The 24,670-nt window shown below is 43.9% G+C and overlaps 1 protein-coding gene and 1 pseudogene across 1 annotated transcript in view; both read right to left on the bottom strand.

Moving 5' to 3' along the window:
- Positions 1-3,551: 3,551 nt before the first annotated feature.
- The window catches only part of LOC147748140 (intercellular adhesion molecule 5-like), a 235,233-nt gene continuing 214,114 nt past the window's right edge, over positions 3,552-24,670 (bottom strand). Inside the window, exons 13-15 of the mRNA XM_086958983.1 lie at positions 14,930-15,172; positions 6,173-6,436; positions 3,552-4,774 (exon numbers count right to left, since the gene is read on the bottom strand). Of these exons, the coding sequence (XP_086815109.1) occupies positions 4,572-4,774; positions 6,173-6,436; positions 14,930-15,172 (710 nt within the window). The 3' untranslated portion in view covers positions 3,552-4,571. The remainder of the gene's footprint in view (positions 4,775-6,172; positions 6,437-14,929; positions 15,173-24,670) is intronic.
- On the bottom strand, positions 20,215-24,652 carry LOC147748141 (CCR4-NOT transcription complex subunit 7 pseudogene; annotated as a pseudogene).

Raw genomic sequence — 24,670 nt, 5'->3', positions numbered from 1 at the left:
GAGCGCTGTACAGGGTCAAAGACGAGCATAATGTCAGTGACTGATAGGAAAGGTAGCTAGCTTGTGGATGACCAGCGCATTGTGATGTGGTATTCTTTCACAAGGTGTTCAACTCTTTCCTAAAATGGAGCAGCTTTGGAGCGAGCCTGATGGATAGCATATGTTGTCCTTTTGTGCACAATACAATTGATATTTAGTTAGCTTTTTCACAGGTATTAGTTACAATTGGATCAAATGCAAAGGTATCTACCCAGGCTAACTTTAACAGAAGAGATACACCGGCTATATTTAACAAAAACTCTAACACAAACATAGAACTATAACACAATCATTTGTACTGATAAAAAAGATTTTTAATTGTTTTGATAAAAAGAGATTTAAACACATATGCCTTGTATACACGATAATTTATACAGTTAAAAGATTTTGCTGATAAACAAAAGTAAAACATGTGTTCTTAAAATAGTTAAGGGACAGCATTGTTATCCTGTATATTGTTGGTTCGGCTGTAGTCAACGCGTTTCGACACGCTATAGTGTCTTCATCAGGACCATTTATTTTTCAGCCAATTATTTCAATAAAGGATGAACCCTTGCTTTTCCCGAAATCCTGTAGCTTCTAAACTTGTAGGTGAAACCAGTCAGTATGAATTTTATCAAGCCTAGGAAAACTGGATCGGCTTTATTCCAGGACTATAGACCTTCATAAAAAATTCGAAGAGTGAGGCACCTTTCGGTTTGTGAAATCTTATTTTATGGATTTCACTGCTCCCATCCCACTCTTCATTTCCTCGTATTCTCGAACTTTATATTCTTTTTAAAAAGGCAAACCCGCCTTAAAACTCTTTTTACTGCAAGACGGTGCTGAAAACGGCACCGTTTTGTAATTGACGGAGAAAACGCAGAAGCTATTCAGAGCGCAATAATTACTACGGAGACTTTCTCTTTCTTCCTTTTAGTGTTCTGCTGTAGCAGGCGATTTTGAAAGAGACGCTTCACTTATATTCGATTCTAGTGTTATTGCGGAGTCTTCTGCGTTTTCTCCGTCAATTACAAAACGGCGCCGTTTTCAGCACCGTCTTGCAGTAAAAAGAGTTTTAAGGCGGGTTTGCCTTTTTAAAAAGAATATAAAGTTCGAGAATACGAGGAAATGAAGAGTGGGATGGGAGCAGTGAAATCCATAAAATAAGATTTCACAAACCGAAAGGTGCCTCACTCTTCGAATTTTTTATGAAGGTCTAAGTCCTGGAATAAAGCCGATCCAGTTTTCCTAGGCTTGATAAAATTCATACTGACTGGTTTCACCTACAAGTTTAGAAGCTACAGGATTTCGGGAAAAGCAAGGGTTCATCCTTTATTGAAATAATTGGCTGAAAAATAAATGGTCCTGATGAAGACACTATAGCGTGTCGAAACGCGTTGACTACAGCCGAACCAACAATATACAGGATAACAATGCTGTCCCTTAACTATTTTAAGAACACATGTTTTACTTTTGTTTATCAGCAAAAACTTTTAACTGTATAAATTATCGTGTATACAAGGCATATGTGTTTAAATCTCTTTTTATCAAAACAATTAAAAATCTTTTTTATCAGTACAAATGATTGTGTTATAGTTCTATGTTTGTGTTAGAGTTTTTGTTAAATATAGCCGGTGTGTCTCTTCTGTTAAAGTTAGCCTGGGTAGATACCTTTGCATTTGAAACTTTTTCCCTGACCCAGGTACTTTATCCTCATCAGGGGGTCCTTGATACTTTACAAAATTAGTTACAATTGGTCCATTCATTTAGGCACCGCTGGACAATTTTGTTATACACATATTTACCTTCAAATTAATCACTAATTTAGCCATAAACTAGAAAATATATTAGGCCATATTTCATGATTATTAAGGACTCTTTGGGAACCCTGTTCTTGACATGTATTACCCATTAATTGGTACACACAACAATCATTGTTTTGTTCTCACAATTATGTATAACTTACGGGCAAATAATTTTGAGCCATTAAAAATCATTGTGAAAAACGTGATTATTCATTTAGGTACAAATACAACAATACTTTAGTTATTCACTGACCCATATTCTGGGGTGATATTTGGACCCTCGTCTCAGCACTTAATAGCCCTTATGTGAGGTTTACATTTGTGTTTATTTTGAGCTGGTTCATGCCACCAAGACATTTGACAAATCTGTTCATATTTTGGGCACAGCATGGTCCTGCCTATAGCAAAGATTGGCACAAGTTACAGATACAAAGAGGCCCTTGAGTGGGGCACATCACTTCCATAAATTGCAGCATAGATTAAATATTATTTGGGTGTAAAATTATTAAAATTATTATTAATATAGAGGCTATAAGATACCATTACTTTGATACCAGCAACGTTTTTAGTTAGGGAGCAAATGTACCACCTAATTGTAACTGGTTGAGCTATGAGTTGTCAAAATTTGACTTATTTTGCCACAGTTATCTTGGAAACAGTAATCAAATTATTTCCAACTCACTCATTTAAGTAAATCAAACAAATTAAATTACTAATATTTGGGCACAATTTCATCAAAATACCAGCCACAATTTAGCTCTTGTATTATGTACTAAGCAGTGGCGGATCCTCCGCTAAGGCGGAGGAGCATCATCCCATTGCTCAAAAGGAAAAATACAATCATAATAACATATAGTTATTATGATTGTATTTTTCCTATAGAAGTCAGTGGCAAACGGGGCGGGGCTAGGCAGCGCAGGGTGAGGAGTGGTTTGCACTCCCTAAGTGTGCATGACTGCTTGGCTGGCCCTCTTGGGCCAGCCAAGCAGTCATGCGCACTTTCTGAAAAACTTATGGGGCCCACTGACCAAGCTTTGCATAAATTGAGAGGAACCACTGGCTCTTTTAGATGTACAGACTTTTCTTTATTTCTAAATATACAGAGATAACTGGGCATAGCATCATCACTAAATTTGGTTGATGGAGTACTGTTGGGATTATGCATGTAATGTCCTCTGCCATCCTGGCTGATGCTACTCCATCCGTCATACACTAATTTAGGCCCATAATTCATTTTACATTGATTTCTTACCCCAACTGAGTAGCAAGAGTTCCACTTCGGCATGAATAAGTAACAAAAGCACTTTTAACACACATTTTCTCTCTAACACAAAAACGTGTCTGTCTTCATCCAGGGCAAAAATCTTATCTTGGCCTCAAGACTGAATTCCTAATGATGCCTGAGGTGAGTTACTTAACTTTAAACCAGGATATGGAGCCAGTTAACTCACTGTCCACCTAACCGGAAAATATTATATTTTACAGAGGTGAAAGAAGTTGAATTACCTATGCTAAAAAGTTCAGGAAGATGAATACATTTCCTTTAAAGACTATTCTGTTGAATAGGCAAAATCATAGGAAAGCAATGTAAAGAGAATTAAAATAATTTCTTTGAGGTACTTCAATGATTGATACAGTTGCAGAACCTCAAATGGCAACTAAACTATGAGCTGGTCTATGGAGATAAAATAATACAAATTCAATGCATCAATGCATCCAGAAATAATCATGGGAAGAACAAATCATAAATGTTTATTGGTATAAAAGCTTAATATTCAAATATATCAAACAGACAATCAAAAAAATCTAGCATATAGCATTCTTGATTTTTTAAATTTAACAAAAACTTTTTCCTTTAAAACAAAAAAAAAGTAATGACAGTCATTTTATGAGATGTATAAAAATAACTTTGACCTTGTAAAAGCTGGCGTCTTTTTGTGAGGTTTTTGTTGTGTTGTAGGAGACCAAAACATCTGATTGGAGACAGTGGAATAAACTTCAACAGTAATCTTCCATCTGCCTTTTCAAGTTTTTAAAAACTCATTGGAGTTGGGGACCAGAATAATGGTCTTGTAGTGAACCTTTTAACTAGCGTATGTCTTTCCAGGAGAAGGACAAGGCTCATGATTGTTTATCCACTGTAAAATATTACAAGTCTCTTTTCATTGCGAGTAACTTCCTGGTGGAATGTTGGCATATCCTGGTAAATCAGCACTGACTCGAGCATGCCTCTTTGACACAAGACCATATTCTGGCTATTAAAGAACAATATTAGGCCTTTAGTCTGAAGGTTCTCGAGGGTTTCACCTGAATAATTCATAGGTAATTTGAAGCAACTCTGTCACTAACATTCAGAAATCAGTAAAGTCCTATTACAATATTTTCTTCCTTTTTTACCTCTCTTAAAACAAAGGAGAGGATGAAGTTTATCTCCTTAACACATCAGAAGGGGACGGAAAATGAGATGAAAATGAGATATTTTATATTTAGTGAAATAAATAAATAGAAGTGTTAAAAAAGTGCCTATTGAAAACAAGTTACATTTGTGACAATGTTTTTTCTGTAGCCATTTTCGCTCAGCTTATCAAGACAAGTGCGGCAAATCCTTCAATGTCTATGTGAAAATGTTTACTCAGCAACTTTTTTTTAAATAAAATATTTTTTTAAATCCTGCTTGATTCTCATTCCGGCACATTATACCCCTGGACTAGATCAGACATCCACATGTCTAGGGTATATTTCCTTTCATGTGTCGCAGATCTGAAACTGTGCCATCTTTGTGTAAGTATTTGTTGAGTTCTCTTCTTTTGCGCCACCCTGGGCTCTGGACACCTGGTATTTTTGGGATATTTCAGCTCGGTGAAGAAGGTAGATCTTCAAAGAGATGCCAGCCATTACTGCAAGTGCTAAGGCCCCAATGACGACACCAAGGATAATCGGCAGAATATCTGAAAAATAATACCACTCTGTGAAGTTAAAAAAAAATCTTTATGCTGTTTTAAAAAAATTATATCTTCGGCAGACTAACCTATATATTTTTTCCCAGTGAACACGGGATGAAATAAATAGCATGCTTTTACTGTATAAACATGAAAGCACAGTACAAGAAAAAAGCTCTTTCATTCTAAATATTTTTTCCAATTATGACATGCAGCAATCAGCTCTAAAAATGACTGTCTTATTGTCGACAGACTTGCAGTAAAATTAAGACTGGACTAGCTCTTGTTGAACTTTCACCCAACTGACTAGGAAACAAATGATAAATGTATTACCAAAATTGGATATTTAACATCTTTACAATCATAAAGTAAAAAACGAAAATCAATCATTTGAATACAGACTCCTAAATCAAGTTACAAAAAAAAATGTAAATAGCGAAAAGAAGGTCATTGGATTGACGCCACGCTTTCACCGGTGAATATGCAATATGGTGTTTATTATATTTATTGCTCTTGCTGAGATTGCAATCTCTGAGTAGCGATACGCTAAACCCGTGAAGCAACAACTCTAACCAAGATAGTATTACATGTGATAGAGTGGGATTGTACCGTTCTTTGGATTATTGTATCTACCTCAGCTAAATAGGAATTATATCTTCCTTCCTTTTTTGTTTCCCACTGATGTATTTTTTTGTGCATTATTGTACTGTTAGTTTTTATTAAAGTGTACTGTATAACTTGTTTTTAATGTATATCTGAATAAATTGCATACTTTTTATGAAGTCATTATAATTTTTATATTTTCCTCTTTGCTCCTGTTTGAAGTGAATGTAGTGTATGTGATTGCGTATCTTGTGAAATATCTACCCAAAGGGGAATTCTCGTTTTGACATTTGTCTTTTGGTACCCCACTCCTTTGGGTTTCTTGTCCCTCTCTTTTACTAGAGATATTCTTGGCGATAGTCCTTTACAAAACATGGCTGCCTATTCTGCACATATGTAATTCCTTCTTGGACCCACTGTCCTACGTGTTGGACCTTCCCAATACCAGAAGAAGCTTAAGTATCATCAGTTGGAATGAAAGTGTTCTTATATCATGACCCTAAACCTGGAATCCAGCAGTGAGATGCAAGGGGCTTTAACTGTGCCAAAATGATTGTATGTACATTTATGTCATGTAAATATCCTGAATATCTGGCTGCCTAGAACCAAAGTTTCAGATCAGAACTTCTGATCTGAAAGCAACTTGCTTTATTGCTTTTGTGGATCAAAAGCAGGTGAAGAAAATATTGCTATCAGGTTAACAAACTTATGGTTTAAAAGTATCTCACAACCTACAAAAAGCCTAATAAAAGCCAGACAGCTTCAACATGAAAGCTTATTTACACCACGTTTGATTTGGATTACCTTTTACATGAATCTCTTTGTGTTGGCGGTCGCTTCCATGCTTGTTCCGCGCCTCACATTCGTAGACCCCGCCATGCTGGAACTCTGCAGCCAAGATGGTGACTGAGCTGTTGTCCTGAGAATAGGTAAGAGAGGTATTGTAGGGGATCCTCCAGCGGTATGTAGGTCCTGGAAACCCTTTTGCCTGACACTTCAGGGTCACCATTTGCCCTTGGTAAATGCTTTCTGAAGGGTTGACTTCGATGCACAAGATATCTGGCTTGTCTGAAGATGAAGAAAAAAATGTTTAATGGGCATGCTTCTATTGTCTCTAGAGGCACAGATGCTGTGACACTTTTAGTATTTGCACAGAATTCCATAATTCAGTTGTGTCAGCTATTTTGGAAGCACTCGTAGCTATGTTACTTCACAAACAATCGGTATCATCAATGGAGCTCCCACATAGACTGCTCCACTGTATGCACTGAAGGCGCCGAGATCCTCATCAGGCAAGTAGGGGTCCTTATATCTGGTGGGCAGTCATCGTCCTAGAAAGCAGAGGCCAAAGCCGCTGTGGAAATTGTTGTCAGGGTCCTCACTTTGAATGATTCCGCAGGGTTAGTTAGAGTTTGATAGACTGTGGGCCTTAGTGTAAATCAGCAAGGCTCACGTTCTGACAAACTTACAGTCTACCCACCTCATGTAGTAGTGAGTGTAACCCAGGTTTTCCATTGATGGAGCCCCAGATGACTAAATCCAGCAGAAAACCTTGACCTGGCGGCCCATTTGCCGCTGGTCACCCTGGCCAAATTTGTTTTCTCTTGCCATAACTCCCGCATCCCTGTCCATCCCCTTACCTGCCAATACATCCGTCTCCCAGATCCCAGGGCCAACTCTCCTTTGTCATTGCATCCTTCTCTTTGCTCCACCCACCGCCCGTCCTCTACACTGCCTTACCCTTTCCAAGCACTACAACTTTTGCAGGTATGTGCCTGGCTTTAAGGTGCTAACTCTGGTTTCCATATGTTAGCTATTAAACCCTGATCCTTTGGTTTTGAGGTGCTTGCTGCTGCTGTCATTGTAACAAAGGTGAACTTTAAGCTGGTGTGTAATGAAAATATTCCACATGATGATGCTAATGACTCAATAACTGGTCAGAAGAAAAGGTTTGACTTATTATGTAATATACATTTAATCTTAGTACTGATTGGTAAGGTGACGAACTTCCTGTAAAAGTCTGTAATTGCTAATAAATAACTGACTACGGTATTGGATGTCTGGAAGAAAATGATACTTAAGTACAATTAAACAAATGATGTGTTTCGGTGATATGCTCCAGTGAACCTTCACTAAGGGGAGAGTGTTTCTCCCTAAACGCAGTGCGTTGGTGTGCAGCTATCGAAAGGCATTGACGGCTTTTGGTTAAAATGGCCATTTCACCCATAATGATTTGCTTACTGTTTTAAAAAAAAATTATGTAAAATTAAGATTTGGTAGTTTCGATTTAAGGAGTATCTTTGGAAAGTGCCGTGAGCAATCGAGTACCAAATCAAGGATTGCTGCGGTGAACAAAGTTTTTCATGAGCCGAGCGCAATTCTCACCAGCACCGTGGTTAAGAAGCAGCGAGGCCCTCGGGGCTCTGGGGTGGTGCAGGGCTCTGGGGTGGCGCAGATAGCGGACTACTCAATTTTAAAGAACAAATTCCTGCGTAGGGAGTTTGTCCGCGTTTGATTTTGAGAAGATACATCAACGATGGTGCCTGGTCGGCATAGGACCAGTGTCATCAATGGGCAGGGAAACGCTTATGTGATATGCTACTGAGAGGGGAGTGAGTCAAACAGCTGTAAAGATGTGGGGACAGGCCCGGTTCTAGAGGGTGGGCCGGGTGGGCCCGGCCCACCCAAACATGAACCTTGGCCCTTGCAGTGACGTCAGGCTCACCCCTTTAGATGTTTATCAGATGCGGCTGTGGCACAGAGTTTGAACAGAGCAGGTAAGAGAATGTGCGGCTATTGCGCCGTTTTTTAAAAATCTGCGAAGGCCCAGCTAGATATATACTTTGTATATGCTTCGAGGATGTGTGTATGTTAATTAATATTCTAAAAGTCTGTAAGGGCCCAGCAAGACACATACTTTGTGTATGCTGTGTATATTTAATACTCATCAATCATTGAGGAGGGAGAAGGAAAAAATATGTGATCCATCCAGTTTCCTTGAAATGTAATCTCATAAATCAATTGGGGGGGAAGAATAATAAATATCACAATCTGGCTGTCCAAGTTATTTTAATCTCACCACCACCACTTATCACTGGACACTACTGCTTTTTAACCTTGGGTTACTACCTCCAGGTGGAGGCTGCATACCAACTAACCCTATGATTATGCAGACACAAGAGTATTATAGCGGAGAACTAAGATATACCGCTACCAGAAAACATCTACTCAAGTGCATGAGGGCTTTTTACCAAGGGACATCCCACTTACCTGTAAAATCCAGGTTAGCAGGACAAGTGATCCTTCCCCCCCAATTGATTTATGAGTGTATATTTAATCTACATTGTTGTGTCGTTATCATGACAGATGCAAGACAACTACTAAAAAGCAATATTTTGTTTGTGAATCATTTTTAAATGCAGATAAACTGTATTTTATGTGGATAGCTAAATGGGTTACTTGCAGTACAGAAGTTACAATCCTAAAACAGGACAGTGATCTATAAAATGACATCAAACCTGAATGGCATACTTAGAACTTTTTTTGTGTGTTTCAATATAGTTAGAATTTCACTACTCTTTCATTACTCTAATGTTGCTATAAAGAGTTTGTTTTGGCAGATATACATTTTAATCAGTAAAGCCAACCCCACAAACACCGAGGTATGCTTTAAATCCTGCGTCTGTGCTTCTCCAGACCAAACCCTCTTAAAACATATTGCCCACCAGTATGGATGACATGTGATTCCTACACCTTGTAATCCTCATTGGCTTATGCCACATTACCTATAGGCTGATTTACATACTTGTATGATTAATTGTCTCTGCATAATGTGTGCATGTGGTAAAGTACTATGACACCCTACATTAAGAGTAGCGCTATACAACAAATGAAATCGAATATGAGAGAGGGGCTACGGAGAGATGAATGACACTGTTGGAGGGTGGCAATTAGGGACTCCGAGGAGGAGGTCATCAGGGGGAGAGGCTATGGAGTGATGAGGGGCACTGTTAAAGGGTGGCAGTGAAGGAATCCAAGGAGGAGGCCATGGGAGGGCTGGGCTACGGAGCGATGAGGGGCACTGGTAGAGGGTGGCAATGATGAATACAAGGAGGAGGTCATGGGGAGGAGAGCCTTTGGAGAGAGGATGGTCACTGGTGGAGGGTGGCAATGAGGGAATCCAAGGAGGAGGTCATGGGGAGGAGGGCCTTTGGAGAATTGAGGGGCGCTGTTGGAAGGTGGTAGTGAGGGAATCCGAGGATGAGATCATGAGGTAGAGGGGCTTTGGAGAGATGAAGGGCACTGGTGGAGGGTGGCAATGAGGGAATCCAAGGAGGAGGTCATGGGGGGCTGGGCTATGGAGCGATGAGGGGCACTGGTGGAGGGTGGCAATGAGGGAATCCAAGGAGGAGGTCATCAGGGGGAGAGGCTATGGAGCGATGAGGGGCACTGGTAGAGGGTGGCAATGAGGAAATCCAAGGAGGAGGGCATGGGAAGGAGGGCCTTTGGAGAGAGGAGGGTCACTGGTGGAGGGTGGCAATGAGGGAATCCAAGTGGAGGTCATGGGGGGGCTGGGCTACGGAGCGATGAGGGGCACTGGTGGAGGGTGGCAATGAGGGAATCCCAGTGGAGGTCATGGGGGGGCTGGGCTACGGAGCGATGAGGGGCACTGGTGGAGGGTGGCAATGAGGGAATCCAAGGAGGAGGTCAATGGGGGGCTGGGCTATGGAGCGATGAGGGGCACTGGTGGAGGGTGGCAATGAGGGAATCCAAGTGGAGGTCATGGGGGGGCTGGGCTACGGAGCGATGAGGGGCACTGGTGGAGGGTGGCAATGAGGGAATCCAAGGAGGAGGTCAATGGGGGGCTGGGCTATGGAGCGATGAGGGGCACTGGTGGAGGGTGGCAATGAGGGAATCCAAGGAGGAGGTCATGGGGGGGCTGGGCTATGGAGCAATGAGGGGCACTGGTGGAGGGTGGCAATGAATGAATCTAAGGAGGAGGTCAAGGGGTGGCGGGGCTATGGAGCGATGAGGGGCACTGGTGGAGGGTGGCAATGAGGGAATCCAAGGAGGAGGTCATGGGGGGGCTGGGCTACGGAGCGATGAGGGGCACTGGTGGAGGGTGGCAATGAGGGAATCCAAGGAGGAGGTCAATGGGGGGCTGGGCTATGGAGCGATGAGGGGCACTGGTGGAGGGTGGCAATGAGGGAATCCAAGGAGGAGGTCATGGGGGGGCTGCGCAATGGAGTGATGAGGGGCACTGGTGGAGGGTGGCAATGAGGGAATCCAAGGAGGAGGTCAAAGGGGGGCTGGGCTATGGAGCAATGAGGGGCACTGGTGGAGGGTGGCAATGAGGGAATCTAAGGAGGAGGTCAAGGGGTGGCGGGGCTATGGAGCGATGAGGGGCACTGGTGGAGGGTGGCAATGAGGGAATCTAAGGAGGAGGTCAAGGGGTGGCGGGGCTATGGAGCGATGAGGTGCACTGGTGGAGGGTGGCAATGAGGAAATCCAAGGAGGAGGTCAAAGGGGGGCTGGGCTATGGAGCGATGAGGGGCACTGGTGGAGGGTGGCAATGAGGGAATCCAAGGAGGAGGTCATGGGGGGCTGCGCTATGGAGCGATGAGGGGCACTGGAGGAGGGTGGCAATGAGGGAATCCAAGGAGGAGGTCAATGGGGGGGCTGGGCTATGGAGCGATGAGGGGCACTGGTGGAGGGTGGCAATGAGGAAATCCAAGGAGGAGGTCATGGGGGGGCTGGGCTATAGAGTGATGAGGGGCACTGGTGGAGGGTGGCAATGAGGGAATCCAAGTGGAGGTCATGGGGGGGCTGGGCTACGGAGCGATGAGGGGCACTGGTAGAGGGTGGCAATGAGGGAATCCAAGGAGGAGGTCATGATGGGGCTGGGCTACGGAGCGATGAGGGGCACTGGTAGAGGGTGGCAATGAGGGAATCCAAGGAGGAGGTCAAAGGGGGGCTGGGCTATGGAGCGATGAGGGGCACTGGTGGAGGGTGGCAATGAGGGAATCCAAGGAGGAGGTCAAAGGGGGGCTGCGCTATGGAGCGATGAGGGGCACTGGTGGAGGGTGGCAACGAGGGAATCTAAGAAGGAGGTCAAGGGGTGGCGGGGCTATGGAGCGATGAGGGGCACTGGTGGAGGGTGGCAATGAGGGAATCCAAGGAGGAGGTCATGGGGGGGCTGGGCTATGGAGCGATGGGGGGCACTGGTAGAGGGTGGCAATGAGGGAATCCAAGGAGGAGGTCATGGGGGGGCTGGGCTATAGAGCGAGGAGGGGCACTGGCAGAGGGTGGCAATGAGGGAATCCAAGGAGGAGGTCATGGGGGGCTGGGCTATAGAGCGAGGAGGGGCACTGGTGGAGGGTGGCAATGAGGGAATCCAAGGAGGAGGTCATGGGGGGCTGGGCTATGGAGCGATGAGGGGCACTGGTGGAGGGTGGCAATGAGGGAATCCAAGTGGAGGTCATGGGGGGGCTGGGCTACGGAGCGATGAGGGGCACTGGTGGAGGGTGGCAATGAGGGAATCCAAGTGGAGGTCATGGGGGGGCTGGGCTACGGAGCGATGAGGGGCACTGGTGGAGGGTGGCAATGAGGGAATCCAAGGAGGAGGTCAATGGGGGGCTGGGCTATGGAGCGATGAGGGGCACTGGTGGAGGGTGGCAATGAGGGAATCCAAGGAGGAGGTCATCAGGGGGAGAGGCTATGGAGCGATGAGGGGCACTGGTAGAGGGTGGCAATGAGGGAATCCAAGGAGGAGGGCATGGGAAGGAGGGCCTTTGGAGAGAGGAGGGTCACTGGTGGAGGGTGGCAATGAGGGAATCCAAGGAGGAGGTCATGGGGGGCTACGCTATGGAGCGATGAGGGGCACTGGTGGAGGGTGGCAATGAGGGAATCCAAGGAGGAGGTCAATGGGGGGCTGGGCTATGGAGCGATGAGGGGCACTGGTGGAGGGTGGCAATGAGGGAATCCAAGGAGGAGGTCATGGGGGGCTGCACTATGGAGCGATGAGGGGCACTGGTGGAGGGTGGCAATGAGGGAATCCAAGGAGGAGGTCATGGGGAGGAGGGCCTTTGGAGAGTTGAGGGGCACTGTTGGAATGTGGTAGTGAGGGAATCTGAGGATGAGGTCATGAGGGAGAGGGGTTTTGGAGAGATGAGGGACACTGGTGGAGGGTGGTTGTGAGGGAGTCTGAGGAGGAGGTCATGAGGGGAGGGGCTACGAAGAGATGGAGTGCACTATTGGAGGGTTGTAGTAAAGGTATCTAGAGAGAAAGAGGTCAGTGGTGGGCACCAATAAATAACTCTCCACATGTTCTGTATACACACAGAAGCAATCCTTGTACCATAGTGACTGTTGGCAAGTAGATATGATGTAATCTATGGCTTGTATACTACCTCCAGAAGCGACAAATTAGGACGGTAGTGGCCCATCCGAATGTGCCCTTGGCCCACCCCAATATAAATTCCTGGAGCCGGGCCTGTGTGGGGAACCCACTAAACATATTGTCCAACCCCTGGTGTGTTCACATACGACAATAACACGCAAACTAAAGTACTTCTGTCCATAAATCATTATTTCCAACTCCTGCTGAGGTGCAGACTCTGTTACTGTCGTGTTTTAAGGGGCTCATTTACGGGATTTGTGCGTAGGACAGCTCAGCAAGGCACATTTGCTGCGCTGCCCTACGCCAAAGTGAAAGGGAAGGAATGCACCGTATTTAAGCAATACAGTGCATACTTGTCCATTCTGCCTGTGCTGGTGCTGTCTTCGCAGCCTGGGCTAAAGTAGGCACCCTTGCACCTTGGTGCAAGGATGACTCCGTTGCAGGCAGGATTGTTTTTGTGCGGGAAGAGGCACTTACTGCACAAAAAATAATCCTTCGAGGAGTTTTCCTCTTTTCATGTGTGCTGCAGAATGCAACACACATGGAAAGAGGAAACAACAAGGAGAAATTAACATATGTCTCCTCATTCTGCTCCACCTTAGGAGGTGTAGGGGTTTGTCACTTCCCCAGCATTACACCACTTGGTAAATCAGGGGCAGAGTCAAATTCCATGGGGGTTGCATGGGAAAACCAATCGCAATGCCAATGAAAAGCCTCATGGGAGCAGAGTAAGACGACACAGCTATTTGCACTGCATCGCCTTAAACATGATTTATGAGGCCACTCAAAACAACACATAAATCTTTATGAGAGCTCAGCATCACTCATGTAACACGCTACGTGGTGCAAAAGTGGCGCAGGGCTCTCATAAATATGCCCCATAATTTGTAAAGGTCACATTTTATCCTGCTTCCAACCAAATGAAATGTAAAACTCTTTCGGATTAGCAGCTCTTGTACTTTAAAAGATGTTTCCTAATATTTGATCCAACAGACTTTGGGGCACATTTGTGAGCTCTTGCATTGCCAGAGCATCACTTTTTGTAACGCTTCAGTGGCACAAACAACAAAATCATATTTATTTGCATGGCTTTGAATGGCCTCATAGCTATGGATTAAAGCTAGGCAGCGCAGGTTGCAGCGTTTCCTTACTCTGCGCTGGGGAGACGTTCCATGGGCGCTGTGGTGGCCATTCCCACACAACACCCAAGGATTTTGGAGCTTCCCCAAGTTTATAAAACCATATAAGTCTGGGGATGCGCCAAAACCTTACGCCTCCCCAGGGGAAGCGCAATGAGGAGAATAACTTTATTAATCCTAGTTTTTTCCTCTTTCTATGTGTGATGCATCCTGACGCCAACATAGAAAAATGTAAATCCAGTATTTATAAAGTGCAAACAGCTACCCAAAGGCATCCTGGCGCTGTGGGCCATCGGGAAGATTAAGCGAGCTATTGCCCAGAGTCACATGGTGCTGGGCTGACCTGCTGCCGGGGGTTGAACCATGAGCCCCATATTCCAGCGCCAGTCGCCCTGGCCGCAGCGCCACTCCTCTTCCCTAGAAAGTGGAAAATGCCTCCCAACAATCCTGCCAACAACACAGGCACCCTTGCACTATGGTGCAAAGGTGCCTGGTTTGGCAGAACACAGTCGAAATGGCACCAATGCAGGGGTAAAGGACAGGAATGCACCGCATTGAATAAATACGATGCATTCCTGCTCTTATTATTATTATTATTGCATTTATTACGCGCGACAGCTACCCGCAAAGGGTTTCAGCCCAGCAAGGTGACTTTCAAAATTAGGCACTTTGATTTAGTTTTAAACATTAGATCTTGTATTATTTTTTATTTTTCATAAGACACTTTATTTAACTTCATTGCTTCCTAGTACATATTTAAATCCTCAGCAGGAACAATTAATGCATGACTACCAGACATACATGATATATTTTTTCACAAACTGCCATTTGGGCTGAAATTGGTAATGAAGCGCTGTGTGATAAGGTGATTTGAGCAGGATCACACAAGCTAAGCAAATGATGAAGCAATAACAAGAGCCCCCTAGTAAAAACCATACTTCCTTCCACTAGCCACATCTCTCGATAAATCACATCTCCTCTCTAGACATGAATACAAGCAGGTAAATTGTGTTGTCAACTCACATTCAACAGTTACCATTACAGCCTTGACCTCGACGCCGTGTTTGTTGGTAGCGATGCACTGGTAGGAGCCGGAAGCATGCCGTTCAACTCTTGGCCAGTCTCTGACTGCAAACTTGCTGCCATCTTTAGTGCACTCAATGCGTGGGACAGGATTTCCATTAGAACTGCAGGAGAAGGTAGCTGGTGTTCCCTCGATCCATGTTAGATGGCTTGGGCATAGGGAGTCGGTAAATTCAGGTCTATCTGAAATTGGACCAATGGAGAGTTCATGACATCAGAACACTTTCATATAGATATAGAACTAAAGGTACCAGAGTGCTTTGATCAAGAACATAGGACATTGGATGAATTTCTTGAAGAACTAAGGACATATAGGTACTTTGTTGCAGAACTATTCATATCAGAGCATGCTGAAACAAACTTAATGGCAACTCACTTTTAAAACCAATGCCATTATAGCACTTTCTTATAGAGCTAATGACATCAGAACTTGTTCTCATACAACAGTTGCCTTGGAGGATATTTCTTCCACAACAAATCCCATTGAAGTATTTTTGTTGAAAAGGTTACCCCAGTGCTCATGGCATCTTCCAAAACGCTTGCCTTGACTAGAAGCTAGACCATACCTCATTGTTATAAACTAAACCTACCCGAAGTAGACTGCCGTTACCTCTACTAAGCCACACACTCTTTTACTAAACATGTCTGTTAACAGTACATGTTTACTTTCAGTAGAACACATAGCTTCTCATAGGATCATATGTCCTCCCAATAGACCACAATTTCCCACAAGTCCTTTCATTCTCACATCACACACTACTTCCCACTGGAACAATTCTCTTTTCTACTTTACATAATTTCTCACAATATCACAGCTCCTTTTATTTATACTAATTTCCAAATGGACCACTTCTCACCAGACTGGAGAAAGGGAGAAAGGGATAAAGGGGGAGGTGTGGTGCAGCAGCCAGAGCAGCTGACTCCAGAGCACAGGCTTCACGATTTGATACCTGGCACTGATGGCAGGTCAGCTCAGCTCAGCATCATGTGACTCTAGGCAATAGCTCACTTAATCTCCCGACAGCCTTAGGGGGTGATATGTTCACACTATACAAATAGGAATTATTTATGTATTATTCCTGAATGTACACTCACTAGATAGTGCCTTCTTTTACTAAAGAACGCTGCTTCTGAGTAGACCATAAATCCTCTGCCACTGAACCAGACCTCTTTCTCCCCAGCATGACTTTCAGTTCAGTACCCACTAGACCTTACGTTTTCTGACGTGACAAGTCTGTCATTCCTCTGGCCACAAGACGACACCTTCTTTGGATTGACCACATCAGCTTTGTTGACCACATCTCCTCTACCAACCCACATCTCTTCTCACTAGACAACACCAACTATTGCTAAACCACCTCTCCTTGTGGTAGCACACACATATACCACCAAATCCTACTTTTGATCCACACATTACACATTGGTCCAAACATTTCATTAGGCAACAACTCTTTCAATAGATCATGTGTATATCCAACATGTCCCCGCTTCTTTCCCCTAATCACAGCACCCGCAACTTCCAAAAGTGTAGCACTTCCTGCTACACTATATTGGCCCTCACTACAGCTTTCTTACCCCTTTACTGCAGAGAACATGAGGTTCACATTCTCCAGACTACTTCTCTAGACTGATTTCCTTTTCTGGCCTCCATTTCAGGCTGTTAGGGAAGAGCTTTCCTTGCACCCTGATATATTTTTACTTTAATTCAGTGGGAGTGGCAGTGAAAGCAGCTGGAACTTGAAGGCTCTGGTGGCATTCAGTTTGCGTGATGTTGGGGGCACAACTTAGCCCTCCAAGAACGATCTGGATGAGAGAGTTACTATTACAAAGTGGATTACTGCTTGGGGGTCACCGCAGGAGGGTGATCCATCCATCACAATGAAAGTACTGCCCCAGGCATGGCCAAGGCTTCCCCCTTTGACAATGGCCATATTCAGACTAGGGAGTTTAATCCACCCTACCTGCCTCCTGGGAGCAGAAAGCCCACTAGACGCCAGAAAAGAAGGAACACATTTTAAGCCTTTATTTACAAAAGATTTAAAAACAAATATCCTCCATTCTGCAAAACGTTTTCTTCATTTATTTAAAAGGGTTACTCAGTTACAACTGCAGTAGCCTAATAAAACAGAAAAGAAGATTAAGTACTAAGCCATTGATCTGGTTAGTAAACAATTAGAGAGACATGCCAAAAGAACTGTATCTTAGACCCAGGTGATCAAGACAGCATGCTGTACTTATACTTCCTCAATGAAGCATTCAACACCCTCGCAACATGAAAGTTTAGGTAGTACAATGAGACACAGAAATGGAAGGCCTATAACGGGGAATACATCTCTGTAGGTAAGTGTAATCTAACTAATCAGCACCAAGATATATTCCTTCAGACTTGCACTGTGCGACTACAGTGCATGATAAAAAAATAAATACTTTACCATAGTAACTGGCAAATCAATATGTATGTATGTGTGTGTGTGTGTGTGTGTGTATATATATATATATATAAATATATATATATATAAATACAACAAATATATATATATATATACCTATACACATATATATTCATATACACACTCACACATGCACCCACACATACATACCATACCATTGTGGTATGCCTATTTGCCAAATCTGCTAGTCTGAAGAACAAGATTGCCAATCCTTGGACATTTTCATTCGGTACAAATTATACTGCTTGTATTTTACAGCTAAATATTTAAAAAGTCTTTTTAGCAACAGGAATGCATCTTCTAAAGGTATTCAGTCTACAATATAACCCATTAGTTGGGACTCTTACCATAACATCATGGACTTATGAAGTCCCCAAATCTAGCCATAATAAATAGGATTTTTTTCAATAAAATATATAATTAAGGTGAACACTGCTGGAATATCAGGATGAAACCCAAGTACCTTTTCGAGCACTAAAGCGACGTGGGCCTAAGACCTTGAAGCTCATAACAGTGTGGTACAGCAACAATATTCTGGTTAAGATGAAAATTGAAATTCTGTTAAGTGCTTCAGTTACAGATGATCATAGCAGATGAAGCTGTCCTGCGCTTGCTGAGTGCGTGGAAGACTAGTTGATGGCAGGTATGTGACTTCAGTTGCACTATTTATTGTGTATGTAGTGATTCTCATGAACACAACGGGGCATCTGTATAAGCCCCTATCACTATCACAACGTCACTTGTACCGACGTTGTGGTTGTGATAGGGGCTGGGCCTTATGTACAAGGCGGCTTTAAGCCACTTAATAAGCCTTAACACCTCCTTGTGAATAAGGCACCCTTTCACACTGGGGTCATCATGAAAGAGGTGGGCAGTGGGTATTGCCGTGGGCATTCCACCGCAACACCCATTCATTTTGACACTGTTCCCTATGCACAAGGGTGGCGTACATAGGAGGCAATGCCAAAATTAAGACCAGGTAAATCCTGGTCTTAAGTTGGCGAAACGAGAAGAAATGCATTATTTCTCCTCATTTTTGCTTTTTCCACGTGTGCTTGCTGAGTGCGTGGAAGACTAGTTGATGGCAGGTATGTGATTCAGTTGCACTATTTATTGTGTATGTAGTGATTCTCATGAACACAACGGGGCATCTGTATAAGCCCCTATCACTATCACAACGTCACTTGTACCAATGTTGTGGTTGTGATAGGGGCTGGGCCTTATGTACAAGGCGGCTTTAAACCACTTAATAAGCCTTAACACCTCCTTGTGAATAAGGCACCCTTTCACACTGGGGTCATCATGAAAGAGGTGGGCAGTGGGTATTGCCGTGGGCATTCCACCGCAACACCCATTCATTTTGACACTGTTCCCTATGCACAAGGGTGGCGTACATAGGAGGCAATGCCAAAATTAAGACCAGGTAAATCCTGGTCTTAAGTTGGCGAAACGAAGAGAAATGCATTATTTCTCCTCATTTTTGCTTTTTCCACGTGTGCTTGCTGAGTGCGTGGAAGACTAGTTGATGGCAGGTATGTGATTCAGTTGCACTATTTATTGTGTATGTAGTGATTCTCATGAACACAACGGGGCATCTGTATAAGCCCCTATCACTATCACAACGTCACTTGTACCAATGTTGTGGTTGTGATAGGGGCTGGGCCTTATGTACAAGGCGGCTTTAAGCCACTTAATAAGCCTTAACACCTCCTTGTGAATAAGGCACCCTTTCACACTGTGGTCAGCATGAAAGAGGTGGGCAGTGGGTATTGCCGTGGGTATTCCACCACAACACCTATAATTTTGACACTGTCCCCTATGCACAAGGGTGGCGTACATAGGAGGCAGTGCCAAAATTAAGACCAGGTAAATCCTGGTCTTAAGTTGGCGAACGAGGAGAAATGCATTATTTCTCCTCATTTTTGCTTTTTCCATGTGTGCTGCCTTGTGCAGCAGAGATGGAAAAAAGCGAAATGCCATGGTCTGTTTATCTACAGGACGGTGTCCCTTCCTGTACATAAACAAACCTTTAAAGAAAATGCAATTTTGTCACTTGTATGTAAGCTGCATGAAGCAGCACACATGAAAGTGACAGAATGGCATTTTTGGATTGTTTATGTGCAGGAAGGGACACCTTCCTACACATAAGCAATCTCCCCTGCACTATGGTGCAAGGGTACCTGCGTTGGCGCTAAGTTGCTAAACTTAGTGCCATCGCAGGGGGAAACGCAAGGCTGCACCACATTCTTGTAAATATACGACAGCATTGTTGTTCAGAAGTGGTGGAGTGTGGCGTTAAGCCAAGGAGGCTAACGCCGCGCTTCGCCACTTCCTCGTACATATCCCCCAAAATGTCTTCATAAAGGGATGGATTATGCTCCACGCATTCCATAACACAAATGCAAACATGTTCTGACTTTACTGAAGCTGGCAAACATTTTTTTCATAGCTAATAAAACCAAAACTTCAGATAAAACGCGAGAAGAATCTGAGTCACTCTCTAAAGTGCAAACCTTGATGGTCTATTATGCTGAATACCTAAAACTCTTACTTACTGAAAGAAATAAAGGAAACAGAAAAGGCAGATGGATCAAGTTAGCTTTGGATGAGGATAGTGACCTACTGGGTACATTTCTCATAGTGGTCACAATTCAACTCTCCCCTTTCTTATGCCACCCCAGTCTACAGATGTTTCTTTACATATGGACAGAGGCTCAGGCTGCAATCAACCGTGAACGTCTTCTGCCTTCGTGTGGAAACCTAGGCTCAGATTCCTCACACCACAAAATACAGAAAGGCAGAAAATAAACATTCTTCGCATGCATTTCCTGTACCATTTTGTACATATGAAGAACCAGAGCCCCAACCATACACATGGCCGCAGTATTTAGCAACGTCAATATGATCTTCCAAAAACATTTCTCTCATTTTCAAAATGGCCGCCCCAGGCAGTAGAGAATCGGATCCTGCTTGATGTAGAGGTCCTAGCAGTTCGAGTTCCAGGTGCTCTGAAACTTCTTGCAATCCACCCTAGAGGTGTTTGCAACTCTTCATGAGGTACATCATAGATTATACGAAGAACACTCAAAGGATTTCAAAGAAGTCTAATTCTTCTTCTGGGAAATTGGAATTGCTCAGGATTTTGATGAGGTAGCCAAAATCAGCCCCACTATGAAATGAAAGCCACTAAACCCCTTCACGTAGTATCACTCCTGATGTCATTAGCACCCTAGAAGAACGCAGAGCTTCAATTCCTGCACCTTCATGTTTCTTAAATCGAATACCAGATGACGTTAGCAACTCCATAGAATCCTGTGCATACATGTCCTCTGTTAAATAACATTTCTAATTAAATTGCCACGTTGAGATTCCTGGGGGATATTCCTCTTCCTCATTCATGAATGGAAGCCCCAGCTGTATTATTTTCAGTAAGCCCACATTACAGCGCAGAAGCTGATATTGATAATCAGCAATTCTTCGGAATTCTCCAATTGGCCAGGAAGCAACACCTGGGAACTTGTTATTAATTGCAAAATAATTATACTTGCAAATAACGTAGCAAATTCTTTCATGCCCAGGCTTCACATTTTCTTTGACTATGGTCCGCTGTGGCTGCTGGAAGAGTTGGGGGCAAGGGGTAGGATGCCACACACAGAGCTGTATTATGCAATTAGAAGCTTTGCATGAGATGTATAATGCTTCCCAAGACTTGTGCTCATGTAGCAGAAAGCGTGCAATAGGACAGGAGGATGTTCCTTCGGCCGCCGTGGGGTGCCTCGCGCCTGCTGCTACAGAGGTTGCGCCACTCTCTGAGAACTCATATAGCAGGTGCGCTGAAGGCAGCTAATGCACTTAGGGAGAATCCCCTCTTCCAGATGTCTGTCCATCTTCCCAGGCTCAGCCCCTGCAGGACACAGAGCGGCGCACAGTGATTACATCATCACTTACCAGGAAAGTATTTTAAAAAGAGGAAAAGGGTAGAATGTCATCTACCTGCTCCTCTGAGGAACACTGCAGCTGAACCGTTCAATCTCCCTCCCAAAGGAGTCTCGTGCTCGGTAAGTGGGGTGGAGGGTGCAGCGCATTGTCAGGATGATCAAGACCCAGCGCCATTTCTTTTCTCAATTTATTCCCAATATAGTCTGGTAGGCTTTCCAGATCTGTATACACCAAGGAACAGGGATCCCACTAGCCCGCCATTAAAAACTTATTCTAAAAAGTGGATATAAAGCCCACTATAGACCAGTCTTTGGTGTCAAAAACAGGAATAATGTGGGGTAATAGTCCGCGTTGGTATCGGGCCCCAACCCAGAGCCAGATAGTTTGTCGTTCCAAAGGGGGGTTTCGGAATGAGAGTTTATCCCCTCACTGTCGCCCCATCTGACAAAAAATATAAATCACAATTTCGTCTGACTTGCCATTGGTGATGGTTGAAGTATTCATATTCGTAGTTGGCTGGCATCATGGAAACCTTGCAAATCATGAACATTTATAGATGAGACAGAGAGGAATTCGTGGTGGTAAGGCTTGTGTGGCTCTCAAAACATTTCTTAATCTGAATGCATGTGAACCTCAAAACTATGCCTAAAGCATCCATTTTCCCTCTATCTTTCTATGGGGGATAAGTGCAACATTTGGGGTCAGGCCCAGCCTGCACCCATGGAACTCATATAACTGAGGGCATTGCTGAAGTCTACAGAAAAAGAGGAGTTCAGGGTGGTGTGGCTTACATGGATTCCTGCACATGTTGTTTCAGAGAATTGCCAGTAAACGTCAAACCTATTCTTAAAAGTGCCCAATCTCCCCTCTCTCTTTCAATCAAAAATGGCTGCCGCTTAAGGGCTTTGGGTCAGCCAGCACCCCGGGAATCCTAACAATACTAGAAATTCTGAAATCAGCCCCCAGAGGAATCCAGAGTGGTCTGGTCTGGGTGGATGGATGCCAACATATTCTTTTACCTAGAATGCCCTGTAAATTTTAAAGTATGAGTCTAAAAACAGAATTTACTTCATATTTACGTGGCAGAAATCACTGACAGGTTTGGCCAATATCTACATTTCTACCATCCTGCATCCCACAAGTAAAACAGTACCACACTTGTATAGGTGGTTTCAATGAGGAGGTCATGATATAGGTAAGAGAATTTTACTACTGGCTCACTACCACACTGCACCAGAGATAATAACAACAACATTAGAATGCTAAGGAGTTCATACAATGCAGACTGAGGGGCATACTTACAAGCCCTTATATCCACCGCAACATCACTTTCAGTGACGTTGTGATGGCGATAGTGGCTTTGTCTTATTTACAAGGCAGCGTTAAGCCACTTAACGTGGCTTAATGCAGCCTTGTAAATAAGGCAACCTTTCACGCTGTACTTAGCGTGAAAGGGGAGGACAATGGGTGTTGCGGTGGGTGTTCCACTGCAACACCCATTAATTTTTAAGTTGCCCCCCATTTACAAGGGTGGTGTAAATAGGAGGCTGAGCCTAAAATAAGACCAGGGAAAACCTGGTCTTAAACAGGTGAAATGAGGAAAATTCTTTATTTCTCCTCGTTTTTGCTGTTTCCATATGTGCTGCATTGTGCAGCACACATAGAAACAGCAAATTGCCATTGAATATTTATGTGCAGGAAGGCCACTCTTCCTGCACATGTGTGCTGCATTAAGCCAGGAAGGCTAACTCTGCCCTCTGTCACTTCATTGTAAATATGCCCCGGAGTGTGTAGGCAGGTAATATCATTCAATATTGAAACGGGAAAAAGTTGCCTGCAGAGATGTGAGGGGAGCAGGGAAAAACTAAAATACAAAAAATAAAACACACTCTTTCCCGTCAGGAACATAAACAAAGAACAACCAAAGAAGGTAGAATAAACTCTAGGGAAAGGACAATTACAAGGAAAACTGTACAAAATCTTTCAATTACACTGATAGAATCCTAATCCTCTCCACAAGGTTGACCCTAGCAACAACAGTGTCAGCAAATGGAACTTCAGATCCACCTCAGAAAGTGTCGGCAAATGGAACAACAAGTCTATTGATCCCACATGTTCCACCCATCTACCTAAACACACCATTTGTACTTTCCATATTAGAAGAGCTGGCAACCAATTGCACCTGGGAATCAGCAGAAACAAGACCTACTCTCACCGCAAAACCTTCATGCGAATTGTTGCAACCAAATAGTAGACTCCCTTTCAACCTAGCCACACATCTAACATTCCACACATGTCCATCTTGGGTCTCGATACTAGGGGGATTCACCTTCACAATTCTCATCAGTTTACCAAACTTCCCTTGCTGACATAACCCAGCATCAATACTCTCACCCACTCAGCCTTTCACAACACTCTTATAAGAACTATACCATACTTTGGACACAATTTTTTTCTTCAAAACGCAATCAGAAAATCTGTTCCTGGGCATCGTGGACACCCGCTTGTCCACCAACATCTTCTTGAACCAACACAGACAAACCTGGGTAAAAGGTTATCTGCCTTTAAGCCATTTAAATAGGTGCTCACTGGTGCTGCAGGGCACGATGCAATACAACCACAACTTATCCCAAATAAACATCTGTCTCTTTAGGACAGACCAAATAGTATGGTCCTTGATCAGTCATTTAAACTAGTCAACCTACCACTTTGTTTGGGGATCGTGCAATGCTGTTGTGCTATGCCTAAGACCACTGTCCTCGCAAAAACTCCTTCATGAAATGCCATTTCAACTCACCCCCTTTGTCAGTTATGAGGGACTCTGGGTAACCCTTTCTGGTAAAAGCCTCTTTAAAAACTCTACCCACTACCTGTGTACCTGTCTTATTGTACGCGTTGCATCGCCAAATAAGATGCAGCGCGTGCAACCAAATTATTATTTTTTTTTGTTACTTACCTCAAATCGTCTTTTTACCGCCTTTTACAACCCCCGACCCTACCTTTCCCCCGCCCCACATCACCGCCCGGTGGCACGCCCTATACCGGCCGTGGCTGACTGAAGGTGAGGCTTAAATAACTCTGAGGTTTAAGCTGTGCATAGGTGCTGAGAGACATCCAACCATGACTTCTAGCTGAAAGGCTAGCCCTGTCTTCTGCTGAGGAAAGCCTTTTTTGCTAGCCTCTTGAATTCATTTTGGCTTACTTGTAAGTCCCAGAGCTCACACAGGCCGAGGATGCTGAGCCCACTGTACAAATAGCGGTATGCCATGGCCATCGTTTGATGTACAGCTGT

The sequence above is a fragment of the Lissotriton vulgaris genome, chromosome 1_1, assembly GCF_964263255.1.
Source record: "Lissotriton vulgaris chromosome 1_1, aLisVul1.2, whole genome shotgun sequence".
Classification (NCBI taxonomy): domain Eukaryota; kingdom Metazoa; phylum Chordata; class Amphibia; order Caudata; family Salamandridae; genus Lissotriton; species Lissotriton vulgaris.
The sequence above is the reverse complement of the archived record's forward strand: the minus strand, read 5'-3'. Positions and strand labels throughout refer to the sequence as shown.